General features: G+C 36.9%; 2 protein-coding genes and 1 pseudogene across 2 annotated transcripts; 1 reads left to right on the top strand and 2 right to left on the bottom strand.

Moving 5' to 3' along the window:
• Positions 1–490: 490 nt before the first annotated feature.
• Positions 491–13,309, bottom strand: LOC145608663 (protein arginine methyltransferase NDUFAF7 homolog, mitochondrial-like). Its single transcript, XM_081664273.1, has 13 exons — positions 13,130–13,309; positions 12,947–13,058; positions 12,789–12,871; positions 12,650–12,715; positions 12,473–12,573; positions 10,344–10,462; positions 9,476–9,516; positions 7,234–7,322; positions 6,325–6,499; positions 6,124–6,240; positions 5,913–5,957; positions 2,549–2,677; positions 491–1,123 (listed from the first exon to the last, which is right to left on the bottom strand). Exons 1-13 carry the CDS (start codon positions 13,241–13,243, stop codon positions 989–991), a joined length of 1,326 nt encoding a protein of 441 aa, XP_081520399.1. The 5' UTR covers positions 13,244–13,309; the 3' UTR covers positions 491–988.
• A 455-nt stretch (positions 13,310–13,764) lies between these two features.
• Positions 13,765–15,815, top strand: LOC145608546 (putative calcium-binding protein CML22). Its single transcript, XM_081664159.1, has 6 exons — positions 13,765–13,869; positions 13,979–14,005; positions 14,466–14,726; positions 14,850–15,052; positions 15,152–15,323; positions 15,442–15,815. The coding sequence occupies exons 2-6, from the start codon at positions 13,981–13,983 to the stop codon at positions 15,561–15,563; spliced, it is 783 nt and encodes a 260-aa protein (XP_081520285.1). The 5' UTR covers positions 13,765–13,869; positions 13,979–13,980; the 3' UTR covers positions 15,564–15,815.
• A 1,049-nt stretch (positions 15,816–16,864) lies between these two features.
• Positions 16,865–19,713, bottom strand: LOC145608744 (receptor like protein kinase S.2 pseudogene; annotated as a pseudogene).
• Between the last annotated feature and the right edge of the window lie 1,823 nt (positions 19,714–21,536).

Raw genomic sequence — 21,536 nt, forward strand, 5'->3', positions numbered from 1 at the left:
GATATATTATGAGTATGACCAAATAAAAATGCATTGAGAATTGAGGTTTGAAGAGATACAAATCATGTAGGGCTGCGGATAATAAAACGTCAAATATTGAAAGCAAGAGTTAAGATCAATCGTACAAGCTAGAGTTTAGTTAGAAAGTCAACAGACCCCATATATACATATGACGACATGCATGGCCAAAGGGGAGCGTTGACTTGTCAGATTGCATGATTGAAATTTAACATCCCGTCGGTATTAGGGTGTAACACCCAACCGTTGCATCACACACAATCATCACAATTCACAATAGATCAAGGGGTTCCACCTTGTCAATATTTTTTTTAGGGAAATGGAATTAGGTAAATTCAAGTGTAGTATATATTTGCACCACAAATATTATGTAAAACTAAAAAGTACTTATGTTACCAAATTCAAATATATTGGAAAGTAACAAATGACATACTATGACCCTGTTCTTTTGAGCTTCCGAGCACCACGTATATTATGTAAAAACTAAAAAGTACTTTATGTTACCAAATTCAAATATTGGAAAGTAACAAATGACAGACTATGGCCCTATTCTTTTGAGCTTTTGGACAGAGTAGAGCAGAAATTAGCAAAGCAGATTAGAGCAAATTTCTACAGAGCAGAGCAAAACAGCTCTGAAGAACGGGGCCATAGAAGTTTATTGGATTATATCCATTACCATGTGATTTTATGTCTCATTATTTTTTTTTTTTTTTTTTTTTTTGGACTTGAGCCAATGCCCACCATCTTTACATTGGCTAAACAATAAAAGTGTTCAATAATTAAAAGGAATGTCGCTTGAATCACTATGCCATTTTGGTTAACTTATACTTCTATATCTATTATCAGGTTTTTCTAATCTTTTACCTACTGCTAGGTATGGAAAATTACAAGTGAAAACCTGGGGCATCTTACAAGGCAAGTGTTTTGTCTAGGGTCTCTGAATTTCTAGCCAAGGGAAGTTCTCCATCACCTATTTGATATTATAAGTTGGCACACTGAGATAGAACTTGGTATTCTTGAAGTCATCTAACAGCGGATTGTAACCATCTTTGGTTCTTGTTTTTGACGGCAGCCCGAATTGTTCCATGAAAGCAGATGTATCAAGCTGCAAACAAAAATTGGGGAGGTTACAAAAGGCCAATTGAAACTGATGGAAACTATTATTAAATGAAAACACAGAAAATCAATGCCATAATAAGTCAACCAAGATATGATCAAGGAGAATGATGACATACTTCCTTCGTTCCAAATTAGGTGACAGCCCTGATTAGGTATTCTTCTTTGGACAGTTTCTTGTCAGTTCAAACATTTCCATATTCGGTAAATTTTATATGTTACAATGTAAATTTGACCGTCACTAATTTATCTTAGTCCTCTTCTCTCTCCTCCTTTCATCATAACAAATCCTCTAATCTCTCATTCCATCATCTCACCTTCCTCACTCCACCACTAGATATTTGACAAATGACTCCACTCCAACAAATCTCTTGCAGAATTGCAGTTAACCCCCTCACCCTTTCTTGCACTCACTCCTCCATAAACAAGCAGCCTTTTCCAATGGATGGCTAAAATCTCGAAAGACGCATGGAAATCATGCAGGCTAGCATGTTGGAGTTCATCAGCTTCCTCGCCAACGAAGCTTCTAACAAGTGTCAACGTCAGAAGCACAAAATGATCAATGTCGGCAATGTTTTGTGGGACATGATCCATATCCACTCTGGAAACCTAACTTGAGTCACCACCCTCTTCCTGCAATCTCTATCTCCTTCGGCTTCTTTATAAAGTAGAAACCACAACCCTAAACAACCGAGGGAGTGGTGGACTGTAGGTCTGGAAAAGGAGAGGGGAGAAGGTTTTATGGTGAGGAAAAAGGTGGTGACAAAGGTGGGAATGGTGGCAGCTGGTTGTTCAGTCAACTTGCCAACGAGAAGGGCCAAGGTAAGAATAGGTGGATAATGGTAGGGTAAGGGTATTTTTTTTCTTTTTTCTCTCACTTCACCTTAATATGTGTGCCGAAAAGAAACGTGTCAAGTAATCTGGAATAAAAAAGGTATTAAATTACCTTCTTAAGAACAAAATTTAAAGAGAAAATTACTACTTCCTTCGGAAAAAGACTACCTTTGGCAAGGATAAAAGCTCAAAAGTCGTTGCCATATCAGGAAGCTAAAATTAATGTTACACACAGTCATGATGACAGGCACAAGTTGTTGGACCATAATCAGTCAATCCAATTCCATAGGCTAAGCTGCTAGGTCATGCTAGTAGAAGGGAATAAAATTACACTTGAAGTTATTTTAACCTATTAAAACTTAAATTATAACCCTGAAATTCTCTTAAGCTAAATTTATTATGGGAAGAGAATGAGATGGCAAACGATATCAAAAGACGGATTAAACATGAATTCTCCCAAACTTCATATTATCCACATGAATCACTCACTCTGCATGGACATTAAGGTAAGCTAACAGTTGGCCAACCCACATAGTATTTAATTAATTGAAAGAACTATTAAGTCAGACGTGCTACTTACTGTAATCGTCCGCCTCCTCTTCTTTTCCTTCAATGGATTTTTTTGGCTTGTTTCCAGCCAACCAGAGCAATAATGATCAAAGCGTTCCAAAAGCCAGAAGTCTGTTGGGAAAAAGATATCAGCATCACCCTGCAACAGGAAGATAAGAAAGAAATTAATTATAAAGTATTATCCTGATCATTAGAAGTATGCTTTTCATAGCTCAAACCTATTTAGACTATGCAATGATACTTGAACTGCATCGCATACGAGTACAAAAATGAGTTAAATATGAAAATTTAGGACACAGGAACACTGTCCTAAACTAGTACATGGTATAGAATATAGATTAGAATTATTTTATAAGTTTAACAAAGAGAGTTATACTACTAAGCTCTAGAATAAACTGCCAGGTCCAAGTAACTTCTGTGGGTCTAAAACCCAATCACTAATACACAACCCTAGCAAATAACTAGATTTAAAAAAAAAAAAAAAAAAAAATGTTGTGGGACTTGAGCCACATGAAATATTGTGACCCAATCACAAATATAAAACCCAAGAAGATGACTCGATAAAACAAAAAACATGTTGTGGGACTTGAGAGTTGAGACCACATGAAAGGGGACAGAAAAAATCAATCAATCAATCAAAGTCTTAATCCCATAAGTGGGGTCGGCTACATGAACCAAAAGTGATTATTCCACATAGTCATCCACAAAAACCTTCCTTTTCCACACCATACGGTCAAATACTTCATCCTCATACAAATCCATTTCCAGTTTACATCGTTAAAGCTCTCCATGATCCCACTCTTCCACTCTTATGCCCGAACCAACGCAGACAATTTTCCCTTAGTTTGTTTGCAATGCCTGCAACACCCACTTTCTTGCGAATAACTTCATGTCTAATTTATCTCTTAGAGGACTGGAAATAAGGACTGGAAATAATGAAGAATAAAAAAAATGAAAAGAAAAAATGCCACTAAAGAGAGGAGAGAGAAAAAGAAAGAAAATAAATGGCTATAGGGCCAACCATGGCAACAATTTATTCGGCTTACTTAATCTCCAAGAGTAGAACCCCTCACATTTTACTTATCATGTTGCATGTTGTTTGTGGATGATATCGTTTTGGTAGATGAAACTAAAGATGGGGTTAATGCCAAACTGGTTCAATGGAGGCAAAAGTTGGAATCTAGAGGGTTTACGCTAAGTAGGAGTAAGACCGAATATCTAGTATGCCGCTTTGATTCACAAAGCAGGTGATGTAGTGAGTTAGTGAGTTTGAACGGAAAGGATTTGACCATGAGTGAGTGTTTTAATTATCTTGGGTTAATCATCCAAAAAATGGTGACATTAATCAAGATGTGGCCCACGGGACTTGGATGGAGAGCGGCCATGGGAGTGCATTCCTTTACAGTTGAAGAGGAAATTCTATAGTACTTCTATAAGACCGGTGTTGCTTTTTAGAAGGAGCACATTAAAAAGATGGAGGTTATGGAAATGCACATGCTACGATGGATGTGCAAGAACACTCGGATAGAATCATAAATGAAGTTATACACATTAAAGTGGGTGTTTTAGGTATTGTAGACAAACTAAAGAAAAATTTTGTCATTGGTTCAGGCATGTATGACAGAGACCCTAGGGTACACCGGTACGAAGAGTGGGATCATGGAGAGGTTAAACGAGGTAAAGCAAGACCAAAAATGACTTGGTTAGAAGTTAGGAAGATCGTAAACCAAAGAAAAATATTGTCATTGGTTAGCTTATGGAGTTGCATGAGAATGAGGTACTTGATCGTAAAGGATGGAAGAGGAAGATTTTTGTGGATGACTATACACAATAATCACTCTTGGTTTATGAAGCCGATCCATCCCACCTATGGGATTAAGGCTTGATTGATTGACATAGATGATCGACCTTGCTAATTAGTAAATATGAGGTATTTTCTCACATATCCTCATCTCCTTCGGGTGGATATATCATAGGGGCATTCCCTACTCCACAGTATGATACACTTCATAGACATGGGGCCATGAGGGTTGTCATAAGTATGCTAGGTTTGCTATGTCTTTGATTGAAAGTGGTATACCAAATTATCACCTGAGTTTAGCATCAAAAACCAGTGGCCCTAAATGCTAGAAAAGATGAATAAAAGATGGAAAAGGAAAAGGTGGATGCGGTTATGTACAATTTATTAGAACTTAGACTACGCTTTTTTTTTCCAATGTTGGCATCATATATTTTTGCCTTTTTCCTTCCAAGTACAGCCTCAAAGGCATTCTCACAATTTTTATGACACCGAATTCTAGGAGTTAATTCACGATTTCACATTGTAGCCGCTAAGTCACCAAATTCTATTCTCACTCTCGCCCTTCAAATAATGGCAAATTCCTCATCATAATCCCTCAAAAGTGAGCTCTTAAGCATCTTTGACTCTTGAGGATGAAAATGGCAAAAAAGTTTTTTGACATCAATGGCAGACACCAACAACAAAAACCTTAAAGCAAGTTACAATTCCTATCTCACCTCTAACATATAAGTAAATTTCTCAAAAGGGTTTTGAAAATAATGATTTTGAAACAAAATCCACTATCTAATTAACATGGTGAAGTATTGGACAAGCATTTTTTTATGGGTTGGTCTTCTTCAACAACAGGTTAAGTAAGATGAACATGAGGGCTTCGAGGAAGGAGAAGATTGAATTTTAGGTGAAAGTGGAGGAAAAAAGGAAGGAAAAAAACAATAAGCAAAAAGGAAAAGTCAACGCCAACATTTTATGCTTTATTAGGTAGCTTTTTACAATATTTAATGTATATAGATCTATCAATTTTTATGATAGATTCTCACAAAGGAAAACACTTGGAAACTCCATTACGAAACACATTGCCTAAGCTAAATACACTAATCCCAGTTGCCATTAGTAACAAAGTTCAGATCATCAGAACTTACATCAGACGTACCATTTTTTATAGCCACTTTTCGCCGGTAGCAAAGGAGTATGGGATCCATTTAACGACATAGTAAATCCAGCTGATGAACCAATAGTATAAAAATAACGTTTTTGTATTATTTGACATAGTTATTTTATGCAATAACGCCCATAAGTTGCAGTGGCCAGTTTTTATATATGATCACAACATTTGTGGCAATGATGGGATGGCATGTCATTCCTAACAGAAAATATCAGAGAGAATTCTGAAAAGGGTCATCAGGCACAATAGTGCACCTCCAGCTTCCTACCTTGAAACTCCAAGATGTGGGGCGGAATATGATATCTTAATGATATTTTAGTATAGTATTAGATAAAATTGTATACAGCTTGCAATGAACATGGACTTAAGGGGGGGGGGGGGGGTGGAATAAATAAATAAAACAAGGCAAACCTTTGCATCCAGGTAGCTATCATAATCTATGCTACAGCCATCAATCTGCACAGAACCAATAAAAAATACTTGTAATCAGAGATAGAAGCATATAGGAACCTCGACATAATTTCTGAGGAAGGTTGCCAGTTTCAAGAAATCATAGCACAAGAAGATAAATAGAAAAGGCAGAATAAAAAAAACCATGCATTGTTACATATAAACCAATTACCTTTGCTGAGACCAGCGGAGCCCTTACACCAGGTATCCTCACATCTGGTAGGTAACTAAAATCTGATGCAATCAACGACATCTTTGGCAGGGCACTATGTAATGCCTCCATGAGTTTCTGACAGAACAGTAGTAGCCATCTCATCTTCAAGCAATGAATTTAAGCAACAGATAAAGATGTGTAAAATCAAATTCTGCTTACCAGACAGCTGGTTGGTAGCCAACAACGTTGAGGCTTAGGGAAAAGTTTATAAAAAATGTTTCTTGCAGCTGATGCTACACCATTTACTGGGCCATTAATATCTTCGGAGAGTATCTCAATGCAAAGTGTAATTAATCGATCTTTTAAAGGTCTGTATGACTCAGAAGGAGTTGCCCTGTCAATTTCAATTAACTTCAAGTTACTGTTGGATTTAAGATTTATGGCTCATAGCTCAACTGCTGAACAGAGTAACAGGTCCAAAACACAGAATATGAAAATCAAATTAGAATATAAAAATTTAAAAAAAAAAAAAAAAAAAATCACCAAATTCTATAAGCAGTGTCCAGTCCATCTATCATTGGTTGTCATTTGGAGTTTATAATTTTCTTTGAATGATAAAAGCCCAGATTTAAATAGTATGTTTTATATGTCGCTTTTTTAGGCAAAATAGCACCCATATCCAATTCAAAGCAGCATAGATTAAGGAATCTTCCAATTTATTTACGATTAATCAATTCAAGCAAGAGACCATGAGAAGTAAATACAAGCTTGACCTACGTTGGTAATATATGTTAAACTAAATGTATAGTTGCATAAACATGAGATGTGAAACCACCTGCTAACTTGTGCTCTCATGGAATCACACAAATCATAAGAATGCAAAGATATCTACCTGAGTGAATTTGTAGCCTTTTTTTAAAAAACAATAATAAAAAAAATTAGTGGAAAACGCAGTTATACCCCCCCCCCCCCCCCCTTGAGTGAACTTTCGGTATAATTATGTAAATATGGAGCTTCTCTGCTTCTTTACGTTGGTTATGGGTAATAATTATTGTTGTTCTTGAGCAGGCGTGCATTCGACTGTCAATTCATAAACAAAGACAATCTAACTCGCAATTTTATGCCTACCTGTCAAGCTGCTTCTCAACCCATACTTCTTCCCAAGGAGAAGCTTGATTTTTAGCATAGATAAGATCGTGAGGAAGATTATCAAGCACCTGAAAAAAAAATAGAGAGAGCACTTGTTATGTAGCATTGCTAAGGTGGCTCCAAATAAAACCAAGGATCTAGTATGAAAAACAGGATTTGAGATAAATGGCCCTAATCGTAAAATTTAAAGATAAAAGTTAAATACCTATCCTCAAGTATGCTTCTAAAAACTAAGAGGGCTCCCATGGAATAAAAGTTAAATACCTATCCTCAAGTACAGTAAGAGAATTCAAAACAAAGGTGTTTTAATACTCATAGAGACATAAGACTCTGACAATCTGTCTCCATAGGTCAAAAGCTCGTCAATATTATAAAGTTCTTAGGCCCCACAGTGTGTCTTTATCCATTATTTTGTGTAGGGGTGATGATGAGCTCAGCTAAACAGCGCAAAAGAAGCAATGCGGATCCAGAAAATTTTCCTTATGGGGTTTGGTATCCTTAAACATGTAAAGTAAATTCAAGTAGCACTATCCAAAATAGAAATTATAAATAAAAATTTAGGTGCGCACGTGTTAAAAAATTTATAATGAAACTTGACGAGTTTTCATGTTATAAAAAGCAATCTATTACATCATCATCCATTCATCCTTAAAATCTTAAAAATTATAATGAAACTCGACAAGTCTTCATGTAAAAAGCGATCTACTTTTATCCTATCATCATAAATAGGAAATTTAATATAACATGATTCTATTGTTCATTTTTCAAGTTAGGTTACTTTAACTAAATAATGATTAATCACTACTTGCTTGATTTTAAACTAAAAAAAAATCACTTCATATGAAGCGCGTAGGAGAAATGGTGAATGCTTGTGTTTGCTGCTTTGGTTAGTTTGGGAAATGGATAAATGATATGGGGGTTTTGGGATTGGGCCATGTAAAAGTCAAAAGGAAACGAATAAAAAAGGAAGATGGGCACGAACATGCGACCTTTAATGTTAAAAGTAAAGCCTTCAACGCTGGCCGGCTAAGTGTATTTAATATGACCCAATTTACTGATTTAGAAATACACCTCAGTTTTATTCAGATTTAGTATTGGTTCAACTAGCTACAACAATGGTGTTTTAGATGAAAAATCCACAAACTCGCCAATTCAAGCTATTTTACAGGCGTTATAGACGTGTATCATCCGATACGGCCGAGATTGCGGCGGAAACGGCCGAGATTGCGGCGATTTATAAAAGCCCGTTACAAAACAGGAAATCTCGTAACGGTGCCTTCAAAATCCGTTACAACTCGGCCGATTCGCGACGTAACGGCCGACTTTTTATTCTATGTGAGCCATTAGCCTCTCCACCGCCGCCGCCGCTAGCCTCACCGCCAAGAGAGAGTGAGCCGCCGAGAGGGAGTGAGAATTGGGAAACCCTAACTTCTGATTTTGGAAGTGTGAATTGGGGAAAAATGGAAAAGGGTCGACAGTTTTAAACATTTCAAATGCCCAAAATTGCCCTTGGGGACGGCGTTAAGCCTCACGCGTGTCCCTAGAAACGTCCCCAAAAAGTCAACACGTCCCCCAAAAGTCAACGCATCCCGGGGACGTCCCTTAGCCGTCCCCGAGGCGTATCCGTACCCGTAATGTCCCGGGGACGGGGACTGGCCAAATGGCGTCCCCGTGCAACGTAGTTGGTGGTGTTCGGTGGTTTCTGGATTTTCGATGGTGGTGGTTTTCGGTGGTGGTGGTTTTAGTGGGTTCGGTGGTGGTGGTTTTCGGTTCTAGGATTGGTGGTTTAGTGGTTTTGTTTTTCGTTTTTTTTTTAAATTTAATTTGATTAATACTTATGTACTACCCTTATATTTAAATAATTATGTTTGAAACTTTTGCCTAGGAGTCCGTGTTACCCCCCTTTGTTGCAAATAAGAGGTAGTATATTAAGAAGGAAGAGGGATTGCTTTAGTCAAGGTTGCGGTTAGTACCCTTTTTATAACTATTTCTATCTCTCTTCATCACAAGGACTCCTTTATAATTCTCTCTCTTCTCATCAAATTGGCTCCTTTCCAGCAATACCTCTCTTTCTAACTATTTCTATCTCTCTTCATCACAAGGACTCCCTAATTACCCACCCCACTTTGCAACTAGCAAACAGAATCAGAGCAAATATAATCAAACAACCAATATAAGTTTATTACAATTTACAAGACACTAATAATTGAGTTTGATATACCTCTAGCATTATGACCCAGCATGGCTCCTCTTGTACATTACCTACTCAAAACAAGAAAAATCACATCCATTTACATTAGATAGTAAATGGGAATGAATTCATATAAGTGCAGAAGAAAAGTTGTATATATTTCTATATTGAAGCAAATCATTGATGGGAATGATTCCATGCAAATCATATTTATTGCACAAAAAATAAAATACCTTAGTTAACCATACAAACATAATCATCTTAACAAAGACAAAAAAATAATATATATCTTCATTTGGAGGCATCAACAGTGTATTATGGACAGGTATGATAATCTAATAGTGTTAGGCCAGTATTGGATCTTCTGCATCTAAGTGCCAGAAACAGTAATGCCTTCTAGGGAATTCTACTTCTAGGAATTCTCTATTCCTTAACTTAAAAAACTAATCCAACATCTTGGCCAAACACTGCTTAAGTTGGAAAGTCCTAAGTTAAATACAGTACACCTTGCTCTTTTTCTTTCTTTCTTTCCTTTTTTTTTTTTTTTTTTTTTTTTTTAAATGCTTAGAATCAGTATTTCTGCGAAGATATGGACAGCTTACACAACACAACTACTCAAACAGATACTGAAGAATTATACAAATCTATTTAGAGGATTCAATTACATGTGTTCCCGAAAAATCAAGTTTGATTAAGGATTTTCTACAATAATGATCAAAAGTTCTATTAGTTTTGAGTTACAACAGAAAAAAGGAAAAAAGAACACAGCCCATCCCTTTTTAGAGAATATAACTAAATTTGCTCTCTGTGAAATCAAGTATAATTAAGATTTTCTACAATAACGACCAAAAGTTTAATTAGTTAAGACTTACACCAGAAAAAGTAAAAAAGAACACACCCCATCCATTTCGATCTGCAGCATCACGACATTCAACTGTAAATCTTGATTTGTGACTCTGAACTTGGCCAACAGTTTCCTTTTGTTTTTCAGCTAGAGAAGGACTAATCTCCACAGATCTGCAATAATTAAAAAGATGAATTTAAAATTTTTCATGAGGGCAGATGCATCACTTGATCACTATAATGTGCTATCCAAATTTCAATAAGATAACTAAATCATCCCGAATTTCAATGAAAAGTCACCCTGTATCCCATACAAAGCAATTCCACCCCATAAATCTCACATAAAAATATTATCTCCATCCTGCCTAATGTCAACCCAACCGTTACCACTTTATGTAATACTGCTCAAAAACTCAGCCTGAATTAGCTCCATCAGTAAATGACCAAAAATACCGAAATCATACACTCATACGTCCATGAAGTCAAATGAACTATAGGACAAACACTATTATGTCCCATGTGAGCTGAGCACTGATCAGCAGAAAAGACTGTGTTTCAGCCAAGGTCCCACTAGTCTACTCAAATGAATTCCTTATCTACTTTCAGGCTTCACAAACAATTCATTCAACAAAGTACTTCACCTTCTAAAATAAGCCCTCAGTTATAAATAATACTAATCTAATTATCAAATCTGTATAGGATCCAAGGGTCAAGCACTTACATGTTGGGTATCAAAAACTATCTTATAGAGAGGGTAAAGTAAACTTGCTAATAGCACTGCAAATAGAAACGAGGGAAAAAAAATAATAAAATAAAATAATAATAATAATAATAATAATCATAATAATAATAATAATAATAATAAAAAGACACCATACCGAGGGTATTACGGTATTCCCTGATTTACCCATTGTATAATTTCTTTTTTTAAGTTGGACAATCTGTATGTACTCCAAATCCTAGAATTCTTTGGGTTTCCCACTACCCAATCCAAGCCTGGATAAAAGAGGAGGGTTTCGGTAGGCCAGTCACAGCCGGTGTAAAACTTTGTCACATCCCATGACATGAGCAAAATGATATTTTTGTGGTGGTGTTTCCTACTCAGCGACACGCTGCATTTCCTAGATCAGGGTATATATGCAAGGGTTGCCAAAAGTGATGCACCACATTGCCCGAGTGTGGTGTCTAATGAGCAGGGGTGTGTTAGACCCGGGTGCAAGGATAAGTATGCAAGGGTTGCTAGGTCGTCGCCCGAAAGTGACGCACCACATTGCCCAACGTGTGGTGTCAAATGATTAAGGGCTTGCAATTGGAGGCACGAGGGAGCGTGGTATGAAGGACTCTAGTTTGCAGATTGGTTCATGGAATGTGGGGTCACATAGAAGGAAATTGGCAGAAGTGGTAAAAGTGAGGAAGAGAAAAGGCGTAAACATCATGCGCCTTTAAGAAGGATCTTGAGGCTTGGTTTTGGGGTATAAAACGAGCCACGTGACTAGGAATGGTGGAGCTAGGAATATAATTCGTGTGATTCTTGATGGGAGGTTGTCGAAAGAGGTAATCGAGGTCTCTCGGAAGGATGATAGGTTGATACAGGTGAAGTTGCTATGTGGCAAGGAGATTGGAATTTGTAAATGTTATTAGTGCTTATGCCCCAAGTTGTTTTAGATACAGAAGAGAAACGACAATTGTAGGAGGATTTATATGAGATGGTAATTATATATTGGAGATGATTTGAATGGGCATGTTGGGACAAGCCGAGATGGCTTCGAGAGTGTTCATGGAGGCTAATACTTGGTTTAAGAAGCAGGATTTCCACTTGATAACTTTCCGGAAAAGAGGTCTTCTCCCAAGATTTCTCCTAAACCCAAAATAGTCCTATAACTCACATGAAGTTTAACGGAGAGGAAAAAAAACTTCAAGATAAGATTACACATAGTATTCCTATGCCAAAGCACCCCATAGACTTAGGTTCCAAAATTAAATAAAGATACAGATAAAGTGAATACAATAACCCAATTTAAATATTAGAGGAAATCTGAAGAAATGCAATTCAATGAAAGAATAACAGTACTAATAATCATTGTTATAATAACAGACAAAAGTATAAAAATAAATAAGGAGAACATCCAGTATCCAGCACCTAAAAGGTAACAAAGGTAAAGCTATCCTGGACTATGTACCTACATGTAGGTCATGTTGTTGTAAACTCGTGAAGGTGCATTCAACATCAGATAATCCATTATACCCTTTGCACAAGTTCCTGATCCGCCGCCTATTTCATAGATCTGAATTCAAATAACATCTTAGTAAGAAAAAGCAGGCAGACAGAGAATTGAGCATAAAACTGAATAAGGGACTCACTTTTAACGGAACTGAAAGATTAGCGGTTCGCAAAATGGCTTCGGCAATTCCATGGGCATACCAAGGCTGCAAGAGATGATTGTTTGTAAAATCGAAATACCTAATTTAAAATTTTAGATCAAAAAAGAAAAATGTAAACCTTAAAGAGCTCGACAGGAGTAAACCATGAAACTTCACTTTGTTTGTAAACCTTATTAAGATGTTGCAAATAAGCTTTTCTGCCTGGAAACAAAAAAAATTAATACTAGTAGTTGAAGTTGGAATAGGGCATAGACAGAAATTGGAATGGAGAATAACCTTGAAGTTGATTGAAGTTGATACTAGAATCCAAAACTCCAACTGAAGCTGATCTTTTGGAGAAGTAACCATGCTCAGGGTCGTAAAGCGCCGCGTGTATGAAATCACGCACCTGTCAATGTTAATCAAACCCAGATTATCCAGCTTATAAAACCAAAATGAATTTATTCAAATTAAAATTACCAGCAATGGCTGATTGACGTCGACGTGAGAGGAGAAATAGGCGGCTGATATTCTCCATTTGAGTTCGGGAGAACAAGGGAGAATACGATACACACCACGAACAGACCGATACATAGCTATGGACGTCAAAGCTTCAACAACCGTATTCACTTTCGCACCTTCAACTCACTTCACTTTGCCAATTTGATATCAAAGGTCGGATTATTAAAAAGAATACAAAAGGTGGGATTATTAATCTCCAATGCTTAAAAGGTGGGATTATTCCTATCAATTTTTCCTAATTGATTAACAAAGTTTAAATTTTGTTTGATGTTACCGTAACAAAGTTAAATTTAATTGAATATAATAATAATACAAGTTATATATAATTGAATATTGGCTACGGGGTAAAAAAAATAGGTGCAAAGGGACTTAGGGAGTATAATACTGGATGGAGGAGAGATTATTTAGGCCCTGCTCTGTTCACTTTATTTTCACTTATTTCAAGGAAAATAAGTTCAGATCAGAGTTAATACGGAGTAAGATAAGTTTAATTTATAACTAAAATAAGTTCAAATAAATTCATATTAGTAAAAACCAGGTGAATAAAACGTAACCTGCCGCATTTTTTAATTAAGAAGCAAAAGCTGATTGTTATTGTCTTTTTATCTCCAAAATGGATTGGAATAATGGGTGGGAACGATGACCCACACCTATTGTTCCCTCCCTTGCTTGTTTGTTGGTGGAGGTAAAAGTGTCTTGTAAGTTCCTACCACTTCCCTTTCTTTCCTTCTCTTCTTTCTTTCTTTCTTTCTCTGATTCTGGTTTTCTCTATAACTTGCTTGCAAACACCAACTCGCTCTTTTCAAGACATGGACAATTCAACTTCACCCACTGGTAATTCATGTCTTTCTTTTTTTGCTTTTGCATTGAATTCTTCCCTATGTAGTTATATTCAGGCTAATTAGTATTTACTGTATGTTGTTACTTCTAGCAATGCTCCCATCATTAGCAAATTTAAGGCATAATCCTCTTCTTTGTCTCTCCTAATTGTCTAATCTGTTCATAGTTTTCTCGAACTATTTTGTCACTTTTTAATGAAATGGATCTTTGCTGTATACGGAGTAACTACTAAACTACATACTTTCGTTCCCCCCCCCTCCCCATTTTTATTTGACAAGCCAAGCCTAGATGAATCCTGAGGTATTAGGTATTACTTTCCTCATCAGCAACTAGATATAAGTATTCTACCAAGTATATAATGCATCCAAAAATAACAAAAAATTCTGTTCAGCTATGTTTGCTTCATTTTGCAAGTTGAATTGCTTCTTTGCTTATGACATATTCAATTTTCAAGGGAGAATTCATTCCTGCCCTGCTCTCAAGTCCATCACTAATAAAGTTGGAAGCATGCTATGCCGTTGTAGTTGCAATACTAGTACTAACAAATATAGGAGGTTGGATGCCAAACTTGCAAGGAAAATAATTGAGCTTAGACAACAAACTTCCGGTTCAGTACACGATAAAAAACAATTCAGATCAATTAACAGTATCATTATCAAGTTTCCACAGTTGAAAGAGCAAGTCAAGAACCTTAGAGGTGTGTTTGAGCATTACGGTAAGTATCCAGCTACCAACCCAACCTTACATTACTGTGAGCTAAATCTTTCACTTTTTTTCTCTTTAGCTTTGCACTCATAATCTCATATAGGACTACTTATCTTCATCTTTTTTCTAACAGATGAAGATTGTAATGGAAGTATCGATCGTGAGGAGCTTAAGAAATGCTTGACGGAATTGCAAGTCAATCTTACAGAGCAGGAGTTTGATGATCTTTTCCATTCGTGTGATGTTGATAGGAGTGGCCACATACAATTTAACGAGTTCATTGTTCTCCTCTGTCTCATTTACCTCTTAACTAAACCTTCCAGCTCCACTGGCACTGTATTTACCATAACACTATTCTGTAATTATGTAGCTTTCCACTTGTATCCTAATTAAGCATGTACTTATGCATGCTAAACATTTGATGCTTCACTTCAGGTGTTGAGGATGGGATCACCTCACTTGGAATCAATCTTTGACAAAATCGTTGAAGTATTTTTCTATATGGACAAAAATGGTGACGGAAAATTGAACAATAAAGATATTGTTGCTGCATTTACTGACGCTCCTACAGAGAGATCACCTTCACATGTCACTAGAACTAGATTTAGTACGTGTATATTCGATCTATTTCTTGACTTAATAGTTCTTATTCTCAATCTCTTGTATCTGAGTTTTCTTTTTCGTCTCCTTTTAATCTTGAGATTTGTCCTTGGACATATTTGCAGTGGAGATGGACAAGGACAAAGACGGGAATGTCAGTTTCAGAGAGTTCCTTTTCGGTTTAACTAGTTGGCTCGGGATTGATTCTGATGAAGAAATCCCTGTCTCTGAAGAGTATTATCAATAATTATCTGAACTAAATAATACAGAATTCAGGTCAGCATATAAAGCAACAAAAGCGTGTATCGATTATCTGTCCTAGATATAAAAACTGACTATCCTGCTTACAGAAATGCTCCTGCTGATTCTTCCTTGTTGCTTGTAAATTGTAATGGCTGAAACCATGCTTCATACTGTGTGTATTTGGTTACAAATCTTATGAAATAATGGAGTACCTTTTTACTAAGGAAGGAATACATGAAATGCAGTATTCTTGCATGATCATCAAAGAATCATAAATTATTGGGAAACTAACTATGCTACATCAATAAGGACAAGAAAAGGACAATCCTTTGCTTTTTTAAAAAATCCACCTCGGTAAGAGATAGGCATTACTGGTCATAGCTCTAATTCCCAGTTAGCTCTTAATAATCTGAATGCACAACCTACTCTTCGCCTTCAAAGGATAAATGCAGACGAGTTTCTTTTTCTCTATCACATTTAGAATACTGATCAGTCTCACTGATACGAAGTTGGAAGAGTGTTTTGTTTGCAGTCTTCCAAGAATGGCAAGCCACAAAATAAATCTATGCTAGGAATAAAATCTATTCTACATCATTTTAATTAGCCCATTGCTGCTTCTGCTGTTGAGCTAAAGGTCGTAGCATAAACATTCGCTACTTTGTATGATTGTGCAAACAGCCAATTGTCACCCTGTAATGCAACCCTAAGTCATCATCCTTAGTTCTACTAACACTTTTCCATGCCCAACTTGCACTTGCAGGAGCTGTTACTCCTTCAAGTGCAAGTCTTTTCTTGTCCTTTTTTTCTTCTTCTGAAAAACGTGCTAGTCTTGGGGAATTTGGTTATACTTATATGCTGGAGCACTAAGGCTTGACAGGTAGATTAGATGTCATAGAAGAACCTATCAAGGCTTGTTCAGTTGAAGCTCAGTGATCAAATCACATCTCATTCAGATCAAGACATGTCATCTGAATTTTTTATATGTCATCTATCTGCGGAGCATTAATTATCTGCATCTATATTGACAACGAATTTGGCCAACCAAGTCATAAAAATCATCTGGGGTGCAAATCCACTTGGAGAAAAAAAAAGGTACCTGAAGATGACATGAGATTGAGGAACTGGCTACGATCTAAGCCCACAATCAACAAAATGAGTAAAATTACTGCCTCCAATTTAACCAAACCCAGACTTAGCAAAGAGAAGCAAGGTGAAGCATAACCAACAGGAAAAAAACATATTTATAACATTACTTTATACAAAAGCTTGGTACAACCCAAAAAAATTAGGGGGAAATTTTAGCTAATTTAAAAACAAGCACAAAAAACTAGCAATTACTACTAGCTAAAAGCTGATCAATTTTGTTTAAAAATGATTAAAAAGGACTAATTTAACCACAAATTGTATCTGCATCATGGATAAAGGAAGTTTTAGACACTATCTGTATGACTGTATCTATTATATAGTATCCCGAAGGGTGCTATTGAATCCCTAAGGCCTGGATTCGTCTGACCAATGACAATGAATAGGTATTTGCTCGTTTCCATCCTTGTATTCCTTCTACACTACCTTGGATGAAGCAAGAAGTGTTACCATTGAGTATGCTGACAATTTGTTTCATAGTTGGTCGTAATTGTGAATTGGAATGCGTACAAGCCAGTCCTAATTTCAGCAGTCTAACAAATTCCTGATGCTCATACTCCCCATCCAACTGCGGATCTGCCAATTCCTCTAAAGGCCTGTCTGTATCCTTAAATTCACGGATTCTCTTGACTAATAGCACCTCAGGATGACGAAAGTCAACAGCCATCTGTCCAGTAATCACCTCAAGCACCACAATTCCAAAGCTATAGACATCAGCAGCAGTGTTTGCTTCTCCAGACTCCATGTATTCAGGTGACATGTACCCAAATATCCCCCGAACTGAATTATCAGTGCTAGCTACATGATGCCCATGCTCGTTTCTCGTCAAGAACTCAGCAAGTGCGAAACTGGTGAGCCTAGGATTCATGTCTGGATCAACAACTATGGATGAAGAGGTAATATTTCTGTGGATAACTTGTTCATCCCATTCCTCATGGAGATACACAACTGCGGAGGCAAGTGATGTTATTATATTGTAACGGTGATGCCATTGCAGGACTTTGGTGTTGTTATGGAACAATATGTTGCTGAGGAGCCGACTGGCTAAGTAATCATAGACCACCAGCATTTCTCCTTGCTCAGTGCACCAGCCACGGAGTTGTACTAGGTTGCGGTGGCGAAGCCTACCTAAATTATGGAGCTCCGTTGAGAAGCGGGCTCGTAGGGCAGGGCAAGTTTTCATACCAAGGCGCTTGACAAGGACATGATGGCGGTCTTCAAGGAAGCCTTGGTAGGCAGTTCCAAAGTCCAGCTCGGCCACCCTGTGATTGTCTGAGAAATTGTGGGTTGCAGCAACGATCTCTTTGTAAGATATCTCTCTTGGTGTCTCAACCATCGGAAGGTGAAAAGAGCTTTTGTCAGGCTTGCTATCTACATCACCAGTATATGTATATGATCTGTTGTCTTTGTCATTCAGATCATCATCATCATCAATACCTTGGGCTGTTAGAAATATGGTTTTTCCAGCAGCAGTAACATAGATTGTTGAAATGGATGAGGCAGTAGTGGTGGTGGAGTTGGGTCTAGCGGTACCGGTGTCAGATGCGCTGCTGGTGGTGGTAGACAAGGAGATATACATAGGATGTGTCTTGAAAGAAGGGAGAGATGGAAGTTTGCCAGAAAGATTTCCACAGAGGGCATCCAGAACCCATTTCATGTGAGGGCGTGATTTGGGACTGTGGAGGGTGCACAGGAGTCCCAGATGGATCAAACGTTCCATGTCATATACCTGGTAAGATCCTTGAGCCAGTCGAGCATCTGCAGCTAGCAGCAGGGTGCCATCATCAGCCAATCTTCGAACCCAATCCAGTAATATGATCTTATCATCAGACTGAGTAAGATCAATGGCTCGCCTTCCAGAAGCAACTTCCAAGACCACGATCCCAAAGCTAAAGACGTCGGACTTAGCAGTGGCAACGTAGCGCTTTTGGAAGCTTTCAGGAGGCAGGTAGCCTATTGTTCCTCCAATCCTGCTGGTCTCTGCCAGCCGAAATTGGTGATCTGATGATCTCCTGGATGAAGACAGGAGAGATGTTGTGTTCTTACTGTGCTTATGAGGAGTAGTACTAGTGGTATGGAGTCGGGAATCAGGGAGATGGTGGTCGTGCTCAAGCCAGCGAGCGAGGCCAAAGTCACCAAGCCTGGCGTTGTAATGAGAATCAAGCATGACGTTGCTGGTTTTGACGTCCCTATGGATGATCTGAGTATCGAGCTGCTCATGGAGATAAAACAAGGCAGCAGCCAAGCCAAGGACTATGTTGCTCCTCTTTTGGAAATCTAGAAGAAGGGAGTTGGAGGTATTCTTGAAGAGGACCCTGTCAAGACTTCGGTTGGGCATGTAATCATAGACAAGAAGGAGCTGGTAGTCATGAACACACCAACCCCTTAACCTGACCAGATTCCTATGGCGCAGGTGAGCCACGGCAACCAACTCGGCGGCGAAAGTCTTGTCAATAACATGATGATTATCTGAGGTAGAAATAGTAGTGGTACAGGTAGTATTGAGCAAGCACTTGACAGCAACGAGAGTGCCATCGCTGGGTAAGACGGCCTTAAAGACCCTGCCAAAACCACCACTTCCAAGGACCTGGTCCTGACTAAAACCGTTGGTTCCAATATACAGCTCAGCAAAATTGAACATCTTGGGGTTGCTCATATTATTGTTGTCCATGTCTGAGAATTCTACTCCTCCTATGTCGTGAAACAACGCCCCTTCCTCCGTGTTTTTATTAAATTTGACACCGCATAATCCTGATCCACTCATCACCAGACGCCTTATTGATCTTCTCACAATTGAAACAACTTGATCGTGGCAGCTCCAACGCCCTTTGGATTGCTCAGACTCTGTCTTATCCACCATCGCCGTCTCCGTCTCCGTCTCCGTAGGGAGGATATAGCATAGTCGATTAAGAGACATATCTCGGTATAAGGTATCTAGTGATTAATACAGGATGATTGATACGTACAGGCTAGAAAAGGGGCAGCTTCATAACTATCCAGAGAGAACAGAGGATAATCAAAGATGAATTGAAGAGCAGGATAAAGAGAAATAGATTAGCAAACTACGGAGTACTTCGTAATATACAGTAGTATTATGTGAGAAAAGGAATTCCCAATCAGTTGGCAATCTCCGCGCAATATGACAAGCATTTAACAACTACTTTATTTTTTGAATAAATAAAGGAGTGGAACTGCTTTAATTCAACGTACTATCTACTATGTATGGGGTTAGGTTTCAGTGTTGAATTGGCTGTGTTTTACTTCTTCATCAGGGACGTCAACTAACGCCCATTTTCGTCGTGTTATTTTCTTATGTGTATGTATATTTGATATTTCTCTAACTTTGACAATCTAATCATTCACACATACTCACATACCATTAAACTATTCTTCCCTTTTTTTTCAATAAAAGTTTTTGAGTTGTTTATATATTCTCTAGAATTGTACTTCCTCCATTTCTTTATAATTGCAACACAAAATTTATTACAATATTGTGTTAATATTATTTCAATTCGTAAATATGAAGCTTTTTTTTTCTTTGTTTGTATTTAGAGAGCCACAAGGATAGGTGATGAGATCTGATCCCAAGTCTCCTGAGATCGGGAAGGATACTCTAACCACTTAAGCTATCCCTTACTCTCTATAAAGTAAAATTATAATTCTTTTGCTCTTCAAAAATTATCTCATTGGATTTTTACAGTAATTTTAGAAATTTGACTACAGGAAAGAATGAAAATGATACAAGGGCATCATTATCAATCTACTTTGTATTATGTGTGTACTAACGTAGAAAGTAATTAATATACAATAAATATTCTTAGAATTCTAATACGACATTTGAATTGGCAATTTGGCACCCTTAAACAATCTAAAGGACAATTAACATGATTTTTCTCTTGTAATCCTCCAATCTAGTCTAGCATGTGGCAACATTTATATTTACAATTCAAGAATGTCGCTTTCCAACTTCTAAGTTCTAACCACAACGACCACAACCCCTCAAACCCTTAATCCTCAAATTTTACAAATTTAATCATACTTAATGATTTATTAAAAAAATAAAAAAGACATAGTCCGTGTGTACTGAAAATTATACTACGTAAACTAGATTAGGTCCCTTGTCATGCATAGTTATTTCACTACACTTAATCAATAAAAGAAAAAAAATGTATTAAAAAATTAAAAAAAAAAAAAAAATAGAACACAACTATAACATATTTATTATCTTCTGAGAGCGAGGGATAGCTCAAGTGATTAAAACTCCGACCCCTTTCCGATTCTAGGTGATCCTGGTATTGCTTCTCATCATTCGTCCATTCACTCTTGTGGCTCTCTAAACACCAAAAAAACATAGTTATTATCTTCTAATATTACGTATATAATGATTTGAAATATGAAATATAACGAAAGAGTCAAAATGGGTATATTAAAATTATATATTAGACCAATGTTTAAAAATTAATTGATAAATTAAGTATCAATTTTCTTTTTATTAACCAAAGAGGTATCTAAAATTATGTAATATTACACATAGCAGGTAGAAATAATAATTTCAATTTAATTTCAATTCAACTTAATCATAATATATGAAAGTGTTGGAGATATACAAATAAAAAGAATGAAATTTTAATTAATCAAATTTACTTACTTAATTACATGCATAGATAAAATATTTATAATGTTACACTATGTTGCTAATCTTAGCTCCCTTCATTTTGTTATATTCTTCATATTAGAATCCAATTAAATTATTAAAAAAAATCGAAAGTTCTATTTCACAATATAATAACAAATGTAGTAAGAATCATTTTAATAGATTCATTTTTTAAAATAT

The sequence above is a fragment of the Chenopodium album genome, chromosome 23, assembly GCF_948465745.1.
Source record: "Chenopodium album chromosome 23, dcCheAlbu1.1, whole genome shotgun sequence".
NCBI classification, from domain to species: domain Eukaryota; kingdom Viridiplantae; phylum Streptophyta; class Magnoliopsida; order Caryophyllales; family Amaranthaceae; genus Chenopodium; species Chenopodium album.